The 17734-nt window shown below is 46.9% G+C and overlaps 1 protein-coding gene across 5 annotated transcripts in view; it reads left to right on the top strand.

Annotated features, from left to right (window-relative positions):
• The window catches only part of B3GNTL1 (UDP-GlcNAc:betaGal beta-1,3-N-acetylglucosaminyltransferase like 1), a 928550-nt gene extending 910816 nt beyond the window's left edge, over nt 1–17734 (top strand). For all 5 annotated transcript variants that reach the window (XM_068262529.1, XM_068262527.1, XM_068262525.1 and 2 more), the window contains 2 exons: nt 13887–13981; nt 17598–17734. In XM_068262529.1, coding sequence (XP_068118630.1) covers nt 13887–13967 — 81 coding nt within the window. In that variant the 3' untranslated portion in view covers nt 13968–13981; nt 17598–17734. The remainder of the gene's footprint in view (nt 1–13886; nt 13982–17597) is intronic.

Raw genomic sequence — 17734 nt, 5'->3', positions numbered from 1 at the left:
ATACCTCTGTATAATACACAAGCCACGCTCCCCTCGCTATACCTCTGTATAATACACAAGCCACGGTCCCCTCGCTATACCTCTGTATAGTACACAAGCCACGCTCCCCTCGCTATACCTCTCTATAATACACAAGCCACGCTCCCCTCGCTATACCTGAGCTGTACCTCTGTATAATACACAAGCCACGCTCTCCTCGCTATACCTGAGCTGTACCTCTGTATAATACACAAGCCACGCTCCCGTCGCTATACAATCAGCTATACCTCTGTATAATACACAAGCCACGCTCCCCTCGCTATACAATCAGCTATACCTCTGTATAGTACACAAGCCACGCTCCCCTCGCTATACCTCTGTATAATACACAAGCCACGCTCCCCTCGCTATACCTCTGTACAATACACAAGCCACGCTCCCCTCGCTATACCTCTGTACAATACACGCTCCCCTCGCTATACGTCAGCTATACCTCTGTATAATACACAAGCCACGCTCCCCTCGCTATACAATCAGCTATACCTCTGTATAATACACAAGCCACGCCCCCCTCGCTATACAATCAGCTATACCTCTGTATAATACACAAGCCACGCTCCCCTCGCTATACCTGAGCTGTACCTCTGTATAATACACAAGCCACGCTCCCCTCGCTATACCTGAGCTGTACCTCTGTATAATACACAAGCCACGCTCTCCTCGCTATACCTGAGCTGTACCTCTGTATAATACACAAGCCATGCTCCCCTCGCTATACCTGAGCTGTACCTCTGTATAATACATAAGCCACGCTCCCCTCGCTATACGTGAGCTATACCTCTGTATTCTACACAAGCCACGCTCCCCTCGCTATACCTCTGTACAATACACGCTCCCCTCGCTATACGTGAGCTATACCTCTGTATAATACACAAGCCACGCTCCCCTCGCTATACCTCTGTATAATACATTAGCCACACTCCCCTCGCTATACATGAGCTGTACCTATGTACAATACACAAGCCGTGCTTCCCTCGCTGTACCTCTGTATAATACACAAGGCACGACCCCTTGCTATACGTGAGCTGTACCTCTGTATAATACACAAGCCACACTCCCCTCGCTATACATCAGCTGTACCTCTGTATAATACACAAGCCACGCTCTCCTCGCTATACAATCAGCTATACCTCTTTATAATACACAAGCCATGCTCCCCTCGCTGTACGTCAGCTATACCTCTGTATAATACACAAGCCACGCTCCCCTCGCTATGCCTGAGCTATACCTCTGTATAATACAAAAGCCACGCTCCCCTCGCTATACAATCAGCTATACCTCTGTATAATACACAAGCCACGCTCCCCTCGCTATACATCAGCTATACCTCTGTATAATACACAAGCCACGCTCCCCTCGCTATACCTCTGTATAATACACAAGCCACGCTCCCCTCGCTGTACGTCAGCTATACCTCTGTATAATACACAAGCCACGCTTCCCTCGCTATGCCTGAGCTATACCTCTGTATAATACACAAGCCACGCTTCCCTCGCTATACCTCTGTATAATACACAAGCCACGCTCCCCTCGCTGTACATCAGCTGTACCTCTGTATAATACACAAGCCACGCTCCCCTCGCTATACCTGAGCTATACCTCTGTATAATACACAAGCCACGCTTCCCTCGCTATACATCAGCTATACCTCTGTATAATACACAAGCCACGCTCCCCTCGCTATACGTGAGCTATACCTCTGTATAATACACAAGCTACGCTCCCCTCGCTATACAATCAGCTATACCTCTGTATAGTACACAAGCCACGCTCCCCTCGCTATACCTCTGTATAATACACAAGCCACGCTTCCCTCGCTATACAATCAGCTATACCTCTTTATAATACACAAGCCACGCTTCCCTCGCTATACAATCAGCTATACCTCTGTATAATAAATAAGCCACGCTCCCCTCGCTATACGTGAGCTATACCTCTGTATTGTACACAAGCCACGCTCCCCTCGCTATACCTGAGCTATACTTCTGTATAATACACAAGCCACGCTCCCCTCGCTATACCTCTGTATAATACACAAGCCACGCTCCCCTCGCTATACCTGAGCTGTACCTCTGTATAATACACAAGCCACGCTTCCCTCGCTATACAATCAGCTATACCTCTGTATAATACACAAGCCACGCTCCCCTCGCTATACAATCAGCTATACCTCTGTATAATACACAAGCCACGCTTCCCTCGCTATACATCAGCTATACCTCTGTATAATGCACAAGCCACGCTCCCCTCACTATACCTCTGTATAATACACAAGCCACGCTCCCCTCGCTATACATCAGCTATACCTCTGTATAATGCACAAGCCACGCTCCCCTCGCTATACCTCTGTATAATACACAAGCCACGCTCCCCTCGCTATACCTGAGCTGTACCTGTGTATAATACACAAGCCACACTCTCCTCGCTATACCTGAGCTGTACCTCTGTATAATACACAAGCCACGCTCCCCTCGCTATACCTCTGTATAATACACAAGCCACGCTCCCCTCGCTATACCTGAGCTGTACCTCTGTATAATACACAAGCCACGCTCCCCTCGCTATACAATCAGCTATACCTCTGTATAATACACAAGCCACGCTCCCCTCGCTATACAATCAGCTATACCTCTGTATAATACACAAGCCACGCTTCCCTCGCTATACATCAGCTATACCTCTGTATAATGCACAAGCCACGCTCCCCTCACTATACCTCTGTATAATACACAAGCCACGCTCCCCTCGCTATACATCAGCTTAACCTCTGTATAATGCACAAGCCACGCTCCCCTCGCTATACCTCTGTATAATACACAAGCCACGCTCCCCTCGCTATACCTGAGCTGTACCTCTGTATAATACACAAGCCACACTCTCCTCGCTATACCTGAGCTGTACCTCTGTATAATACACAAGCCACGCTCCCCTCGCTATACCTCTGTATAATACACAAGCCACGCTCCCCTCGCTGTACGTCAGCTATACCTCTGTATAATACACAAGCCACGCTCCCCTCGCTATACAATCAGCTATACCTCTGTATAATACACAAGCCACGCTCCCCTCGCTATACCTCTGTATAGTACACAAGCCACGCTCCCCTCGCTATACCTGAGCTGTACCTCTGTATAATACACAAGCCACGCTCTCCTCGCTATACCTGAGCTGTACCTCTGTATAATACACAAGCCACGCTCCCCTCGCTATACAATCAGCTATACCTCTGTATAATACAGAAGCCACGCTCCCCTCGCTATACAATCAGCTATACCTCTGTATAGTACACAAGCCACGCTCCCCTCGCTATACCTCTGTATAATACACAAGCCACGCTCCCCTCGCTGTACCTCTGTATAATACACAAGCCACGGTCCCCTCACTATACCTCTGTATAATGCACAAGCCACACTCCCCTCGCTATACCTGAGCTGTACCTCTGTATAATACACAAGCCACACTCCCCTCGCTATACCTGAGCTATACCTCTGTATAATACACAAGCCACGCTCTCCGAGCTATACCTGAGCTATACCTCTGTATAATACACAAGCCACGCTCCCCTCGCTATACAATCAGCTATACCTCTGTATAGTACACAAGCCACGCTCCCCTCGCTATACCTCTGTATAATACACAAGCCACGCTCCCCTCGCTGTACGTCAGCTATACCTCTGCATAATACACAAGCCACGCTTCCCTCGCTATACCTCTGTATAATACACAAGCCACGGTCCCCTCGCTATACATCAGCTATACCTCTGTATAATACACAAGCCACGCTCCCCTCGCTATACATGAGCTGTACCTCTGTATAATACACAAGCCACGCTCCCCTCGCTATACCTGAGCTGTGCCTCTGTATAATACACAAGCCACGCTCCCCTCGCTATACCTGAGCTATACCTCTGTATAATACACAAGCCACGCTTCCCTCGCTATACCTCTGTACAATACACAAGCCACGCTCCCCTCGCTATGCCTCTTTACAATACACGCTCCCCTCGCTATACGTCAGCTATACCTCTGTATAATACACAAGCCACGCTCCCCTCGCTGTACGTCAGCTATACCTCTGTATAATACACAAGCCACGCTTCCCTCGCTATACATGAGCTGTACCTCTGTATAATACACAAGCCACGCTCCCCTCGCTATACATCAGCTATACCTCTGTATAATAAACAAGCCACGCTCCCCTAGCTATACCTGAGCTGTACCTCTGTATAATACACAAGCCACGCTCCCCTCGCTATACGTGAGCCCTACCTCTGTATAATACACAAGCCATGCTTCCCTCTGTATAATACACAAGCCATGGTCCCCTAGCTATACCTCTGTATAATACACAAGCCACGCTTCCCTCGCTATACATCAGCTATACCTCTGTATAATACACAAGCCACGCTTCCCTCGCTATACGTCAGCTATACCTCTGTATAATACACAAGCCACGCTCCCCTCGCTATACCTCTGTATAATACATTAGCCACGCTTCCCTCGCTATACATGAGCTGTACCTATGTACAATACACAAGCCGTGCTTCCCTCGCTGTACCTCTGTATAATACACAAGCCAAGACCCCTTGCTATACGTGAGCTATACCTTTGTATAATACACAAGCCACGCTTCCCTCGCTATACATCAGCTATACCTCTGTATAATACACAAGCCACGCTCCCCTCGCTATACCTCTGTATAATACACAAGCCACGCTCCCCTCGCTGTACATCAGCTGTACCTCTGTATAATACACAAGCCACGCTCCCCTCGCTATACCTGAGCTATACCTCTGTATAATACACAAGCCACGCTTCCCTCGCTATACATCAGCTATACCTCTGTATAATACACAAGCCACGCTCCCCTCGCTATACATCAGCTGTACCTCTGTATAATACACAAGCCACGCTCCCCTCGCTATACATGAGCTGTACCTCTGTATAATACACAAGCCACACTCCCCTCGCTATACATGAGCTGTACCTCTGTATAATACACAAGCCACGCTCCCCTCGCTATACATGAGCTGTACCTCTGTATAATACACAAGCCACGCTCCCCTCGCTATACCTCTGTATAATACACAAGCCACGCTCCCCTCGCTATACCTCTGTATAATACACAAGCCACGCTCCCCTCGCTGTGCCTGAGCTATACCTCTGTATAATACACAAGCCACGCTCCCCTCGCTATACCTCTGTATAATACACAAGCCACGCTTCCCTCGCTATACATCAGCTATACCTCTGTATAATACACAAGCCACGCTCCCCTCGCTATACATCAGCTATACCTCTGTATAATACACAAGCCACGCTGCCCTCGCTATATCTGAGCTGTACCTCTGTATAATACACAAGCCACGCTCCCCTCGCTATACCTGAGCTGTACCTCTGTATAATACACAAGCCACGCTCCCCTCGCTATACCTGAGCTGTACCTCTGTATAATACACAAGCCACGCTCCCATCGCTATACCTGAGCTGTACCTCTGTATAATACACAAGCCACGCTCCCCTCGCTATACGTGAGCTATACCTTTGTATAATACACAAGCCACGCTTCCCTCGCTGTACCTCTGTATAATACACAAGCCACGCTCCCCTCGCTATATATGAGCTGTACCTCTGTATAATACACAAGCCACGCTCCCCTCGCTATACATGAGCTGTACCTCTGTATAATACACAAGCCACGCTCCCCTCGCTATACCTCTGTATAATACACAAGCCACGCTTCCCTCGCTATACCTCTGTATAATACACAAGCCACGCTCCCCTCGCTATACATCAGCTATACCTCTGTATAATACACAAGCCACGCTCCCCTCGCTATACATGAGCTGTACCTCTGTATAATACACAAGCCACGCTCCCCTCGCTATACATCAGCTATACCTCTGTATAATACACAAGCCACGCTGCCCTCGCTATATCTGAGCTGTACCTCTGTATAATACACAAGCCACGCTCCCCTCGCTATACCTGAGCTGTACCTCTGTATAATACACAAGCCACGCTCCCCTCGCTATACCTGAGCTGTACCTCTGTATAATACACGAGGTACAGCTCAGGTATAGCGAGGGTAGCTTGGCTTGTGTATTATACAGAGGTATAGCTCAGGTATAGCTAGGGGAGCGTGGCTTGTGTATTATACAGAGGTATAGCTGATGTATAGCGAGGGAAGCGTGGTTTGTGTAATATACAGAGGTATAGCTGATTGTATAGCGAGGGGAGCGTGGCTTGTGTATTATACAGAGGTATAGCTGATGTGTAGCGAGGGTAGCGTGGCTTGTGTATTATACAGAGGTATAGCTGATGTATAGCGAGGGAAGCGTGGCTTGTGTATTATACAGAGGTATAGCTGACGTATAGCGAGGGAAGCGTGGCTTGTGTATTATACAGAGGTATAGCTGATTGTATAGCGAGGGGAGCGTGGCTTGTGTATTATACAGAGGTATAGCTGATGTGTAGCGAGGGTAGCGTGGCTTGTGTATTATACAGAGGCATAGCTGATGTATAGCGAGGGGAGCGTGGCTTGTGTATTATACAGAGGTACAGCTCATGTATAGCGAGGGGAGTGTGGCTTGTGTATTATACAGAGGTATAGCTCAGGTATAGCGAGGGGAGGGTGGCTTTGTATAATACACAAGCCATGCTCCCCTTGGTATACGTGAGTCGTACTTCTGTACAATACACGAGGTACAGCTCAGGTATAGCGAGGGTAGCTTGGCTTGTGTATTATACAGAGGTATAGCTGATTGTATAGCGAGGGGAGCGTGGCTTGTGTATTATACAGAGGTATAGTGAGGGGAGTGTGGCTTGTGTATTATACAGAGGTATAGCTGACGTATAGCGAGGGAAGCGTGGCCTGTGTATTATACAGAGGCATAGCTGATGTATAGCGAGGGGAGCGTGGCTTGTGTATTATACAGAGGTACAGCTCATGTATAGCGAGGGGAGTGTGGCTTGTGTATTATACAGAGGTATAGCTCAGGTATAGCGAGGGGAGGGTGGCTTTGTATAATACACAAGCCATGCTCCCCTTGGTATACGTGAGTCGTACTTCTGTATAATACACAAGCCACGCTCCCTTCGCTATACCTCTGTATAATACACAAGCCACGCTTCCCTTGCTATACGTCAGCTATACCTCTGTATAATACACAAGCCACGCTTCCCTTGCTATACGTCAGCTATACCTCTGTATAATACACAAGCCACGCTTCCCTTGCTATACGTCAGCTATACCTCTGTATAATACACAAGCCACGCTTCCCTCGCTATACATCAGCTATACCTCTGTATAATTCACAAGCCATGCTACCCTTGGTATACGTGAGTCGTACTTCTGTATAATACACAAGCCACGCTCCCCTCGCTATACCTCTGTATAATACACAAGCCACGCTTCCCTCGCTATACATCAGCTATACCTCTGTATAATTCACAAGCCATGCTACCCTTGGTATACGTGAGTCGTACTTCTGTACAATACACAAGCCACGCTCCCCTCGCTATACCTCTGTATAATACACAAGCCACGCTTCCCTTGCTATACGTCAGCTATACCTCTGTATAATACACAAGCCACGCTTCCCTCGCTATACATCAGCTATACCTCAGCTATACCTCTGTATAATACACAAGCCATGCTTCCCTCGCTATACATCAGCTATACCTCTGTATAATACACAAGCCATGCTTCCCTCGCTATACCTGAGCTGTACCTCTGTATAATACACGAGGTACAGCTCAGGTATAGCGAGGGGAGCGTGGCTTGTGTATTATACAGAGGTATAGCTGATGTGTAGCGAGTGGAGCGTGGCTTGTGTATTATACAGAGGTATAGCTGATGTATAGCGAGGGGAGAGTGGCTTGTGTATTATACAGAGGTACAGCTGATGTAAAGCGAGGGGAGAGTGGCTTGTGTATTATACAGAGGTACAGCTCAGGTATAGCGAGGGAAGCGTGGCTTGTGTATTATACAGAGGTATAGCTGATGTATAGCGAGGGGCATGTGGCTTGTGTATTATACAGGGGTACGGCTCATGTATAGTGAGGGGAGCGTGTCTTGTATATTACTCAAAGTTACTGGTCACGTATAGAGAAGGGCGTGGCTTGTGTACTATACACAGGTTCGGCTCACGTGTAACGAGGAGAGCGTGGCCTGTGTATTATATAGAGGTACAGCTTACGCAAAGCAAGGGTACTGTGTATTGTAAAGAGGTACGGCTACCGTACAGAGAGAAGGGTGTGGCTTGAATATTATACAGAGGTACAGCTCACGCATAGCGAGGGGAGTGTGTCGCGTGGATTATACAGAGGTGCGGTTCACGTATAGTGGGGGAAGCGTGGCTTGTGTATTGTACGGAGGTAAAGCTCGCGTATAGCGAGGGGAGCTTGACATGTGTATTATAGAGGTACAGGCCACGTATAGCAAGTGGAGCATGGCTTGTGTATTGTACAGAGGTGCAGCTCAGGTATAGCGAGGGAAGCGTGGCTTGTTTATTATACAGAGGTATGGCTCACGTATAGTGAGGGAAGTGTGGCCTGTGTATTGTACAGAGGTACAGCTCACATAGCAAGGGGAGCGTGGCTCACGCACAGCAAGGAGAGCGTGGCCCGTGTATTATACAGAGGTACAGCTCACGTATAGCAAGGGGTCATGGCTTGTGTATTATACAGGGGTACGGCTCATGTATAGTGAGTGGAGCGTGGCTTGTATATTACTGAAAGTTACTGGTCACATATAGAGAGAAGGGTGTGGCTTGTGTACTATACAAAGGTGCGGCTCACGTATAATGAGGGAAGCGTGGCCTGTGTATTATACAGAGATACTGCTTACGCAAAGCAAGGGTAGTGTGTATTGTAAAGAGTTACGACTCACGTACAGAGAAGGGCGTGGCTTGTGTATTATACAGAGGTATAACGAGGGGAGCGTGGCTTGTGTATTATACAGAGGTACAGCTCACATATAGCGAGGGAAGCTTGGCTTCTGTATTATACAGAGGTATAGCGAGGGGAGTGTGGCTTGTGTATTATACAGAGGTACAGCTCATGTATAACGAGGGGAGCGTGGTTTGTGTATTATACAGAGGTACTGCTTACGCAAAGCAAGGGTAGTGTGTATTGTAAAGAGGTACGACTCACGTACAGAGAAGGGCGTGGCTTGTGTATTATACAGAGGTACAGCTCACATATAGTGGGGGAAGCGTGGCTTGTGTATTGTACCGAGGTAAAAATCGCGTATAGCGAGGGGAGCATGGCCAGTGTATTATACAAATGTACGGCTCACGTATAGCGGGGAGAGCATGGCTTGCGCATTATACAGAGGTATGGTTTACGTATAGCGAGAGGAGCGTGGCTTGTTTATTACATGGAGGTATGACGAGAAGAGTGTGGCTTGTGTGGTGGCTGGATAGTGTAATGGTTAAGGGCTCTGCCTCTGATGTAGGAGTCCTGGGTTCAAATCCTGGCTCTTCCTACTCAGTAAGCCAGCACCTATTCAGTAAGGAGTTCATTGGGCAAGACTCCCTAACACTGCTACTGCCTACTGAGTGCGCTCTAGTGGCTGCCTCACAAGCGCTTTGAGTCCGACAGGAGAAAGGCACTATACAAAAAAAAGGAATTATTATTATTATTATTATTGTGTATTACACAGTTACTGCTCACGTATAGAGAGAAGGGCATGGCTTGTGTATTATACAGATGTACAGCTCACATATAGCGGGGGAAGCGTGCCCAGTGTATTGTACAGCTCACCTATAGCGAAAGGCATGTGACTTGTGTATTATACTGGGGTACGGCTCATGTATAGTGAGGGGAGTGTGGCTTGTTTATTACTCAAAGTTACTGGTCATGTATAGAGAGAAGGGCGTGGCTTACAAAGGTTCGGCTCACATATAGCGAGGGGAGGATGGCTTGTGCATTATACAGAGGTACAGATCACATGTATTGTATTATGCGCACGTATGGTGAGGGGAGCTTGGCCTGTGTATTATACAGATGTACAGCTTACTTATAGTAAGTGGAGCGTGGCTGGTACAGATCACATATAATGAGGGGAGGATGGCTTGTGTATGATACAGAGGTACGGCTCACGTATAGCGAGGGGAGCGTGGCTTGTGTATTGTACAGAGGTGTGGCTCATGTATTGTATAGAAAGTAGTGTGATGCAGTCTGCTGGCCTCCTATACTGTAATACTTGTAGTAAGCATGCAGTTGGTTTGATGGTGACCCTTTCGCTGCAGGTAATCCTTGGAATCAAGTCATTAGAGGTGACTCCTTTCATCAGTTTCCCCAGACCTGGTACATAAAAAGAGGAAGGTGGGGAGGAGGGAGGAATTGGGGGCCTCTCTCCCCTCTATAGTGTAGAGCACAGCCAGGACTGAAAGTCTAATTTCAGGTTTATGAGTTGGGGGTTGTGCTGCCAACAGGCAAACACTTGTAAAGGTTTCTACAAGGTAGTAAATGCATTACCAGAGCAGAGGGGCTCCTGAGGGTGTGATGGGGTAATTACTGGAGTCAGACAACATTGTGAACCCGGCTCGTGCTTCTCATCGGTGGGTGAACAATCCAACGTTCTGTGAATTCTGCTTCACAATCATAGGAAAAACCCAACATCAGCTGTATGAACCGCACTTTCTGGGTGAACTTGATGGGCAGATGTCTTTTTTTTTTTCAACCAAAATAGCGGTTATTTTAGTCATTTCACCATCACCAGAGCCTCCAGGAGAACCTCAGTAGGATGATCTATTGAGGGTACTCCTATGTCTGCTGCTTACTTCTAATCAGAGAGCGTGCAATGTCAAAGGAAGGCCCAGCATTAGATGTACACTGACAGATGGCTGAGGTGATTGGCGGTTGCCCAAGACTAATGCTGGATACACACCATGCGCTTCCGCGTTCGATGCGTCCGTCGATACGCATTGATTCGATTATTTCTGACATGTCCGATTCACGCTTCGATGGATCGTTAGGTCGATTTGCCATACTTTACATGGCAATCGACCTAAAAATCATCGAAATGCTCGGAAATAATCGTATCGACGGACGCATTCGACGCGGAAACGCATGGTGTGTATCCAGCATAATGTGTACATCAGTGATGGCTAAGCTTGGCACTCCAGCTAGATGGACCTTAGCAGTGACAGGGTTGGCCACAGTGGCACGTATGATTAAATACCACACATGGATGCTTGAATGCCTAGCACTAGACTGAGTCAGCACCAGGGCTATGCAGGGAAACCTGAAGTGATAACTATATGTAGGCTTTCATATTTATTTCCTGTTAAACAATACCAGTTGCCTGGCAGTCCTGCTTATCTATTTGGCTGCAGTAGTGTCTGAATCACACCAGGAACAAGCATGCAGCTAATCTTGTCAGATCTGACAATAATGTCAAACACCTGATCTGCTGCATGCTTGTTCAGGGGCTATGGCTAAAGGTATTAGAGGCAGATGATCAGCAGGGCTGCCAGGCAACAGGTATTGCTTAAAAGGAAATAAATATGGCAGCCTCCATATTCCCCTCACTTCAGGTTCCCATTAAATGACTACTTTAGGGGCGGGGGGGGGGGGGGGGGGGGGAAAGAGTGTTGAACTTACCCAGGGCTTCTGATGGTCCCCCGCAGACATTCTATGCCCGCGCAGCCACTCGCTAATGCTCTTCACTTCTGGAATTTTGGACGTGAAAATCTGAAAACCAATGTGCCTGCGTAGCCGTGTCCTTGCTCCCACCGACATCACCAGGAGCGTACTGCGCAGGTGCAGACCTACTGGGCCTGCGCAATACACTCCTGGGGACGTCAGTGGGAGGGCACAGCCGCGCAGTGGTTTTCAGATTTTCAAGTCGGAAATTCCAGAAGTGAACCGGCAGTGGGGGCCGGAGCATCGGCGAGTGGCTGCGCGGGCACAGGATGTCTGCGGGGAACCATCAGAAACCCCAGGTAAGTTCAACACTTTTTCTCCTGACCCCCCTACCGTATTCCTTTAAAGAGACACTGAAGCGAAAAAAAAAAATGATATAATGAATTGGTTGTGTACTATGAATAATTATCGTACTAGAAGATTAGCAGCAAAGAAAATATTCTCATATTTTTATTTTCAGGTATATAGTGTGTTTTCTAACATTGCATCATTCTCTAATATGTGCAGATTACACAACACTCAGCATTCAAAATGAGTCTTTCAGAGCAGTCTGTGAAGTAATGAACTCTCCTCTAGCAGAGGAAAAGAAAACTGTTCACTTACAGTTGAGATAATAAAAGTCAGATAACAGCCCTCTCCACGACTTTGAAAGTCGTACAGATTAACCACTTGCCGACCGCACACTCATAACGTGCGTCGGCAAAGTGGCAGCTGCAGGACCAGCGACGCAGTACTGCGTCGCCAGCTGCAGCCTAATTAATCAGGAAGCAGCCGCTCGTACGAGCGGCTGCTTCCTGTCAAATCACGGCGGGGGGCTCCGTGAATAGCCTGCGGGCCGCCGATGGCGGCTCGCAGGCTAGATGTAAACACAAGCGGAAATAATCCGCTTTGTTTACATTTGTACGGCGCTGCTGCGCAGCAGCGCCGTAAGGCAGATCGGCGATCCCCGGCCAATCAGCGGCCGGGGATCGCCTCCATGTGACAGGGGACGTCCTGTCACTGGCTGCACAGGACGGATAGCGTCCTGTGCAGCCCAGATCTCCCGGGGGAGCAGGTAGGAGAGGGAGGGGGAGGATTTCGCCGCGGAGGGGGGCTTTGAGGTGCCCCCCCCGCAAAATGCCAGCCAGGAGGAGCGATCAGACCCCCCCTGCACATCATCCCCCTAGTGGGGAAAAAAGGGGGGCGATCTGATCGCTCTGAGTGCCCTTTGATCTGTGCTGGGGGCTGCACAGCCCACCCAGCACAGATCACCTAAACCAGCGCTGGTCCTTAAGGGGGGGTAAAGGGTGGGTCCTCAAGTGGTTAATGGCTTTTTTGCATTGAGATAACAACTGGAGTTTCTTAACTCTTCCTGTACTGGAAACAATTAGACTGATGTATCTGATCTTAATGTTTTATTTCTTAGCTGTACTACACATACAAATCATAATATCATTATTTTTTTTTCGCTTCAGTGTCTCTTTAAGTCATACCCCCAGATCCCAAGCATAGGACAGATATAGAGGAACATGTACGTTTATCCCTACATGTCTTCAGCAATACGCACAGCCACATACACAAGATGTTTAAAGGAAATAAAATATGAATACATATTTCAGATTATTTGCAGTGTCCCCATCACCGCAGGTTCCACCTATAATATACTGTATATGCATTAGAGATGTTGTATAGGAATGTACCTGCTGCCAAAAGCAACCAGTCCTCACCTGTTATCTTATTGGTCCTGGTCAGGAAATGCAAGAAACTGATTGGTGCAAAACTTGATACCATATATCACAGCAGATAAGCAGACTTTACACTCAAATTGTGTGTGTGTGTGTGTGTGTGTGGGGGGGGGGGGGGGGGGTGTCAGTTTCTCTGCAGGCGATAACAGCGAGAGAGAGGGAGGCAGTTATACAATCATCAGCATACTCCAACACACGCTCTGCATGGGGTGGGGGACACATTGGAGGGGGAGAGGAGAGAGGTGTGTCTTATGTGTGGTGATATACAGTAATGTATGGATAATGATGTACACACACCTCTTCCAGGACAGTCAATCACATGCTCATTATCCCAGCTTGGCTGAGGGCCAATCAGATGAGCTCCCGCCTGATGGGTTGGCCTAGTTCCAAGCTGCTTACAATTTACATGCAAGCCACGATTATTAGCTAGGTGGATTGTGCTGCAGATGACTCCTCCCTCTATTGCAGGACCTGACGGGGGGCGGATTTGAGGAGAACCTGAAGTCCCTGAAGCTGAAGGAGGGGCGGGACTATCATCACTTCAGCTGAGGCTGCAGGAGCAGGTAGGCAGAACATGGCGGAGGGAACAGCAGAAATATGTTCTGTGGCACAGAGAGGGGAGGAGCATATACTGTAAAGAGGAGTGAGGCCTCTTGCACACTACATGCCACTCCGATTTTTTTTTTTTTATACGATCCGAATTTGGATTCCGATTAAAAAAAAAGTACTGTATGCTGCTCCATTTTTTCATCATAATCACAAATTGGATCAGATAAAAAAAATCAGAATCGCATGTAGAGTGCAAGAGGCCTCATACAGTGTCCTGCAGCCACCAGAGAGCGCGGGATGACTGTACACACTGTAATAAGGGGGTGACAATACATGCTGCTCCTCTATGTGCAATACGTGTCAGCAGGCTTGGGCTCACCAGTGGCTAAGCACTCGTAAAACCTGATTTAAATATTAACTGCCTCAGGTGTGCGGCTAGGAAACAAGGGGTTAGCTACCCAGAAGTCCGTGGTATATTGTGCGCTCCAAATAGCTTGTAGGCGTCTTATGGGACACGTTGCACGACTTATTACGTGCACTTCCTACATCAAGCCAGGAGGAGGAAGTGCGCATAGGGAGTCTTGCAATGCATACAATAAGATGCCTGCAAGCTATCTGGAGCACACTCTATACCACAAACTCATTGGTGGCTAACCCTTTGTTTCCCCACCGCACAGCTGAGGCAATTAAGCCTCATTTGAATCACGTATTTGAGTGCTTAGCCACTGGTGAGCCAAATCCTGCGTGTCACAGTCTCCTGTCTGCCACTTATATGTCACACACCTCACCGCATGCCCTGTGTGTGCAACCACACGCCACAGCAGTCCTGTCCCCCACCTGCTGTGAGTAGAGAGGTTTCCTGCAAGGTGTGTGTATGTGTTATGAGGTACAGTTGTGTCAACCCTCATTGAAATTTACTGTTTTGGCCAGTTTGACATAGATTTTGATCATTTCAGTCATCTTGTTTACAATTACATCATAGAGGCACTTGTAAGTTAGACAAATATAACATAACATTTATAATGACATAACCACAAATGTCTTTTCTGTGCTCACATCATTATCAGTTTTATTCAACCCCCCAGTGACATTCATTCTTAGTACAACATCCTTTTCCAGTTATAACAGCTTTTAAACGTGAAGCATAGCTTGACACAAGTGTCTGGCAGCGATGTACGATTATCTTAGCCCATTCTTCATGGGCAAAAGCGTTCAGTCACATTCTAATGCTGCATACACACTTCAGATAAAAGTCTTTGGAAAAGCAAGATCACAGACCAATTTTACCCCATTCCATGTAGTATGAGAGCCATACCTACACAGTCTATTCTATGGAGCTGAACTCCCCATCAGACAGAAATCTTTGCAAGATGCTGCACACACAGATGCCCGTACACATTCAACAGATCAGTATCTGCAAAAGATCTCTTCCTGCAATAGATCCATTCCTGCAAAATGCAATCATAGTCTCTGAGATCTGCAGATCCTCATACACACCTTGTTTAACAGACTTCATCTGCATATCTGGCAATCATCTGCAGATCTGAAAATCCATCCTGGTGGATCTGATCTGCAGATGATTGCCTGTTAAACAAGTGTGTATGATGATCTGCAGATCTCATAGACTATGAATGCATTTTGCAGGAATGGATCTATTGCAGGAAGAGATCTTTTGCAGATAATGATCTTTTGAATGTGTACAGCATCTTTGTGTGCAGCATCTTGCAAAGATTTTATCTGATGGGGAGTGCAGCTCCATAGAATAGACTGTGTAGAGTATGGCTCTCATACTACATGGAATGGGGTATAATTGGTCTGTGATCTTGCCTTTTCCAAAGACTTTTATCTCAAGTGTGTATGCAGCATTAGGCTTGCGCGCTGCAACTGCTTTCTTTAAGTCCCACCAGAGGTTCTCCATCGGATTTAAGTCTGGTGATTGCGATGGCCATTCCAAAATTTTCCAGCCTTTAATCTGCAGCCATGCTCTAGTGGACTTGGAGGGATGCTTGGGATTAATGTCCTGTTGAAAGGTCTAACGTCTCCCAAGCCTCAGGTTTGTGACGGATTGCATCACATTTTTATCCAATATCTCCTGGTACTAAAGAGAATTCATGGTACCTTGCACACGCTGAAGCTTCCTTGTACCTGCAGAAGCAAAACAGCCCCAAAGCATGATTGACCCCCCGCCATGCTTCACAGTAGGCAAGGTGTTCTTTTCTTCATAGGCATTGTTCTTCCTCCTCCAAACATAGCATTGATCCATGGGCCTAAACAGTTCTAATTTTGTTTCATCAGTCCACAGAACACTATCCCAAAACTTTTGTGGTAGTGTTCTGTGGACTGATGAAACAAAATTAGAACGATTTGGGCCCATGGATCAACGCTATGTTTGGAGGAGGAAGAACAAGGCCTATGAAGAAAAGAACACCTTGCCTACTGTGAAGCATGGCAGGGGGTCAATCATGCTTTGGGGCTGTTTTGCTTCTGCAGGTAATGGGAAGCTTCAGCGTGTGCAAGGTACCATGAATTCTCTTCAGTACCAGGAGATATTGGAAGAAAATATGATGCAGTCCATCACAAACCTGAGGCTTGGGAGACGGACCTTTCAACAGGACAATGATCCCAAGCATACCTCCAAGTCCACTAGAGCAGAGGTTCTCAACGTGTGGTACACGTACCCCATGGGGTACTTCTGATGGTTCCAGGGGGTACTTGGGCTTGATATGCTTAGCCAAGAATAACAAATTTAGAGTTTTAGAAAATAATCTTATTTAAACAACACTAAATTAGCATTTTAGTTAATTAAAAGCAGTAGTAAATGCTTGGAAATAGTTTCAAACCAATAATCATGTATTATGATTAAATATATATTTATCAAGGGGTACTTGTGATAATGTTTATTATGCTAGGGGGTACTTGGTAAGTACAGGGTTTTAAAAGGGGTACATACCAATAAGATGTTGAGAAACACTGCACTAGAGCATGATTGCAGATTAAAGGCTGGAACATTTTGGAGTGGCCATCGCAGTCACCAGATTTAAATCCGATTGAGAACCTCTGGTGGGACTTAAAGAAAGCAGTTGCAGCGCACAAGGCTAAGAAAGTGACTGAACTGGAGGCTTTTGCCCATGAAGAATGGGCTAAGATACCTGTAGATCATTGCAAGACACATATGTCAAGCTATGCTTCACGTTTAAACGCTGTTATAACTGGAAAAGGATGTTGTACTAAGTACTAAGAATGAATGTCACTTAGGGCCCTTTCACACTAGAGGGATTTTTCGGCGTTTTAACGCCACGGCCGAAGTTGGCGTTTTGCTAGGTAAAAGAAAGTCCTTAGACTTTCATTTTACCTTTCACATCTAACTCGGCGTTTTGGAGCGTTGCGTTTCAACGCTCCCAGATGATTGAAATGATCAAAATCAATGTCAAACTGGCCAAAACACTCCATATCAGTGGCGTTGAATAATTTTGAACACAACTGTATATCCTGTGGCTCCTGTGTGAAATAAGTGAAAGAGCTGTGTGGATTAAGTGGAGGTGTGTCCTCTGTATGCAGTGATTGGAGGTATGTTCTGAGTATGAAAAGTTCCTCAGTGAATAATAACACCTGCTCTTTATGCTGTGACAGGATGGATGGTGCAGCCTGGAGCTCCGTGTGACGATTCCCCATCGCTGGAGATGGTCAGAGAAGCCGCACAGTAATGTAACTTGTACAGACAGACTTTTTACTCTATAATAAATATTTTGTAAAAAAAAAAAAAAAAA

Source organism: Hyperolius riggenbachi, chromosome 12 (assembly GCF_040937935.1).
Source record: "Hyperolius riggenbachi isolate aHypRig1 chromosome 12, aHypRig1.pri, whole genome shotgun sequence".
NCBI lineage: Eukaryota > Metazoa > Chordata > Amphibia > Anura > Hyperoliidae > Hyperolius > Hyperolius riggenbachi.
Note: the sequence above shows the minus strand (reverse complement) of the source record. Positions and strands in the feature narration are given on the sequence as shown.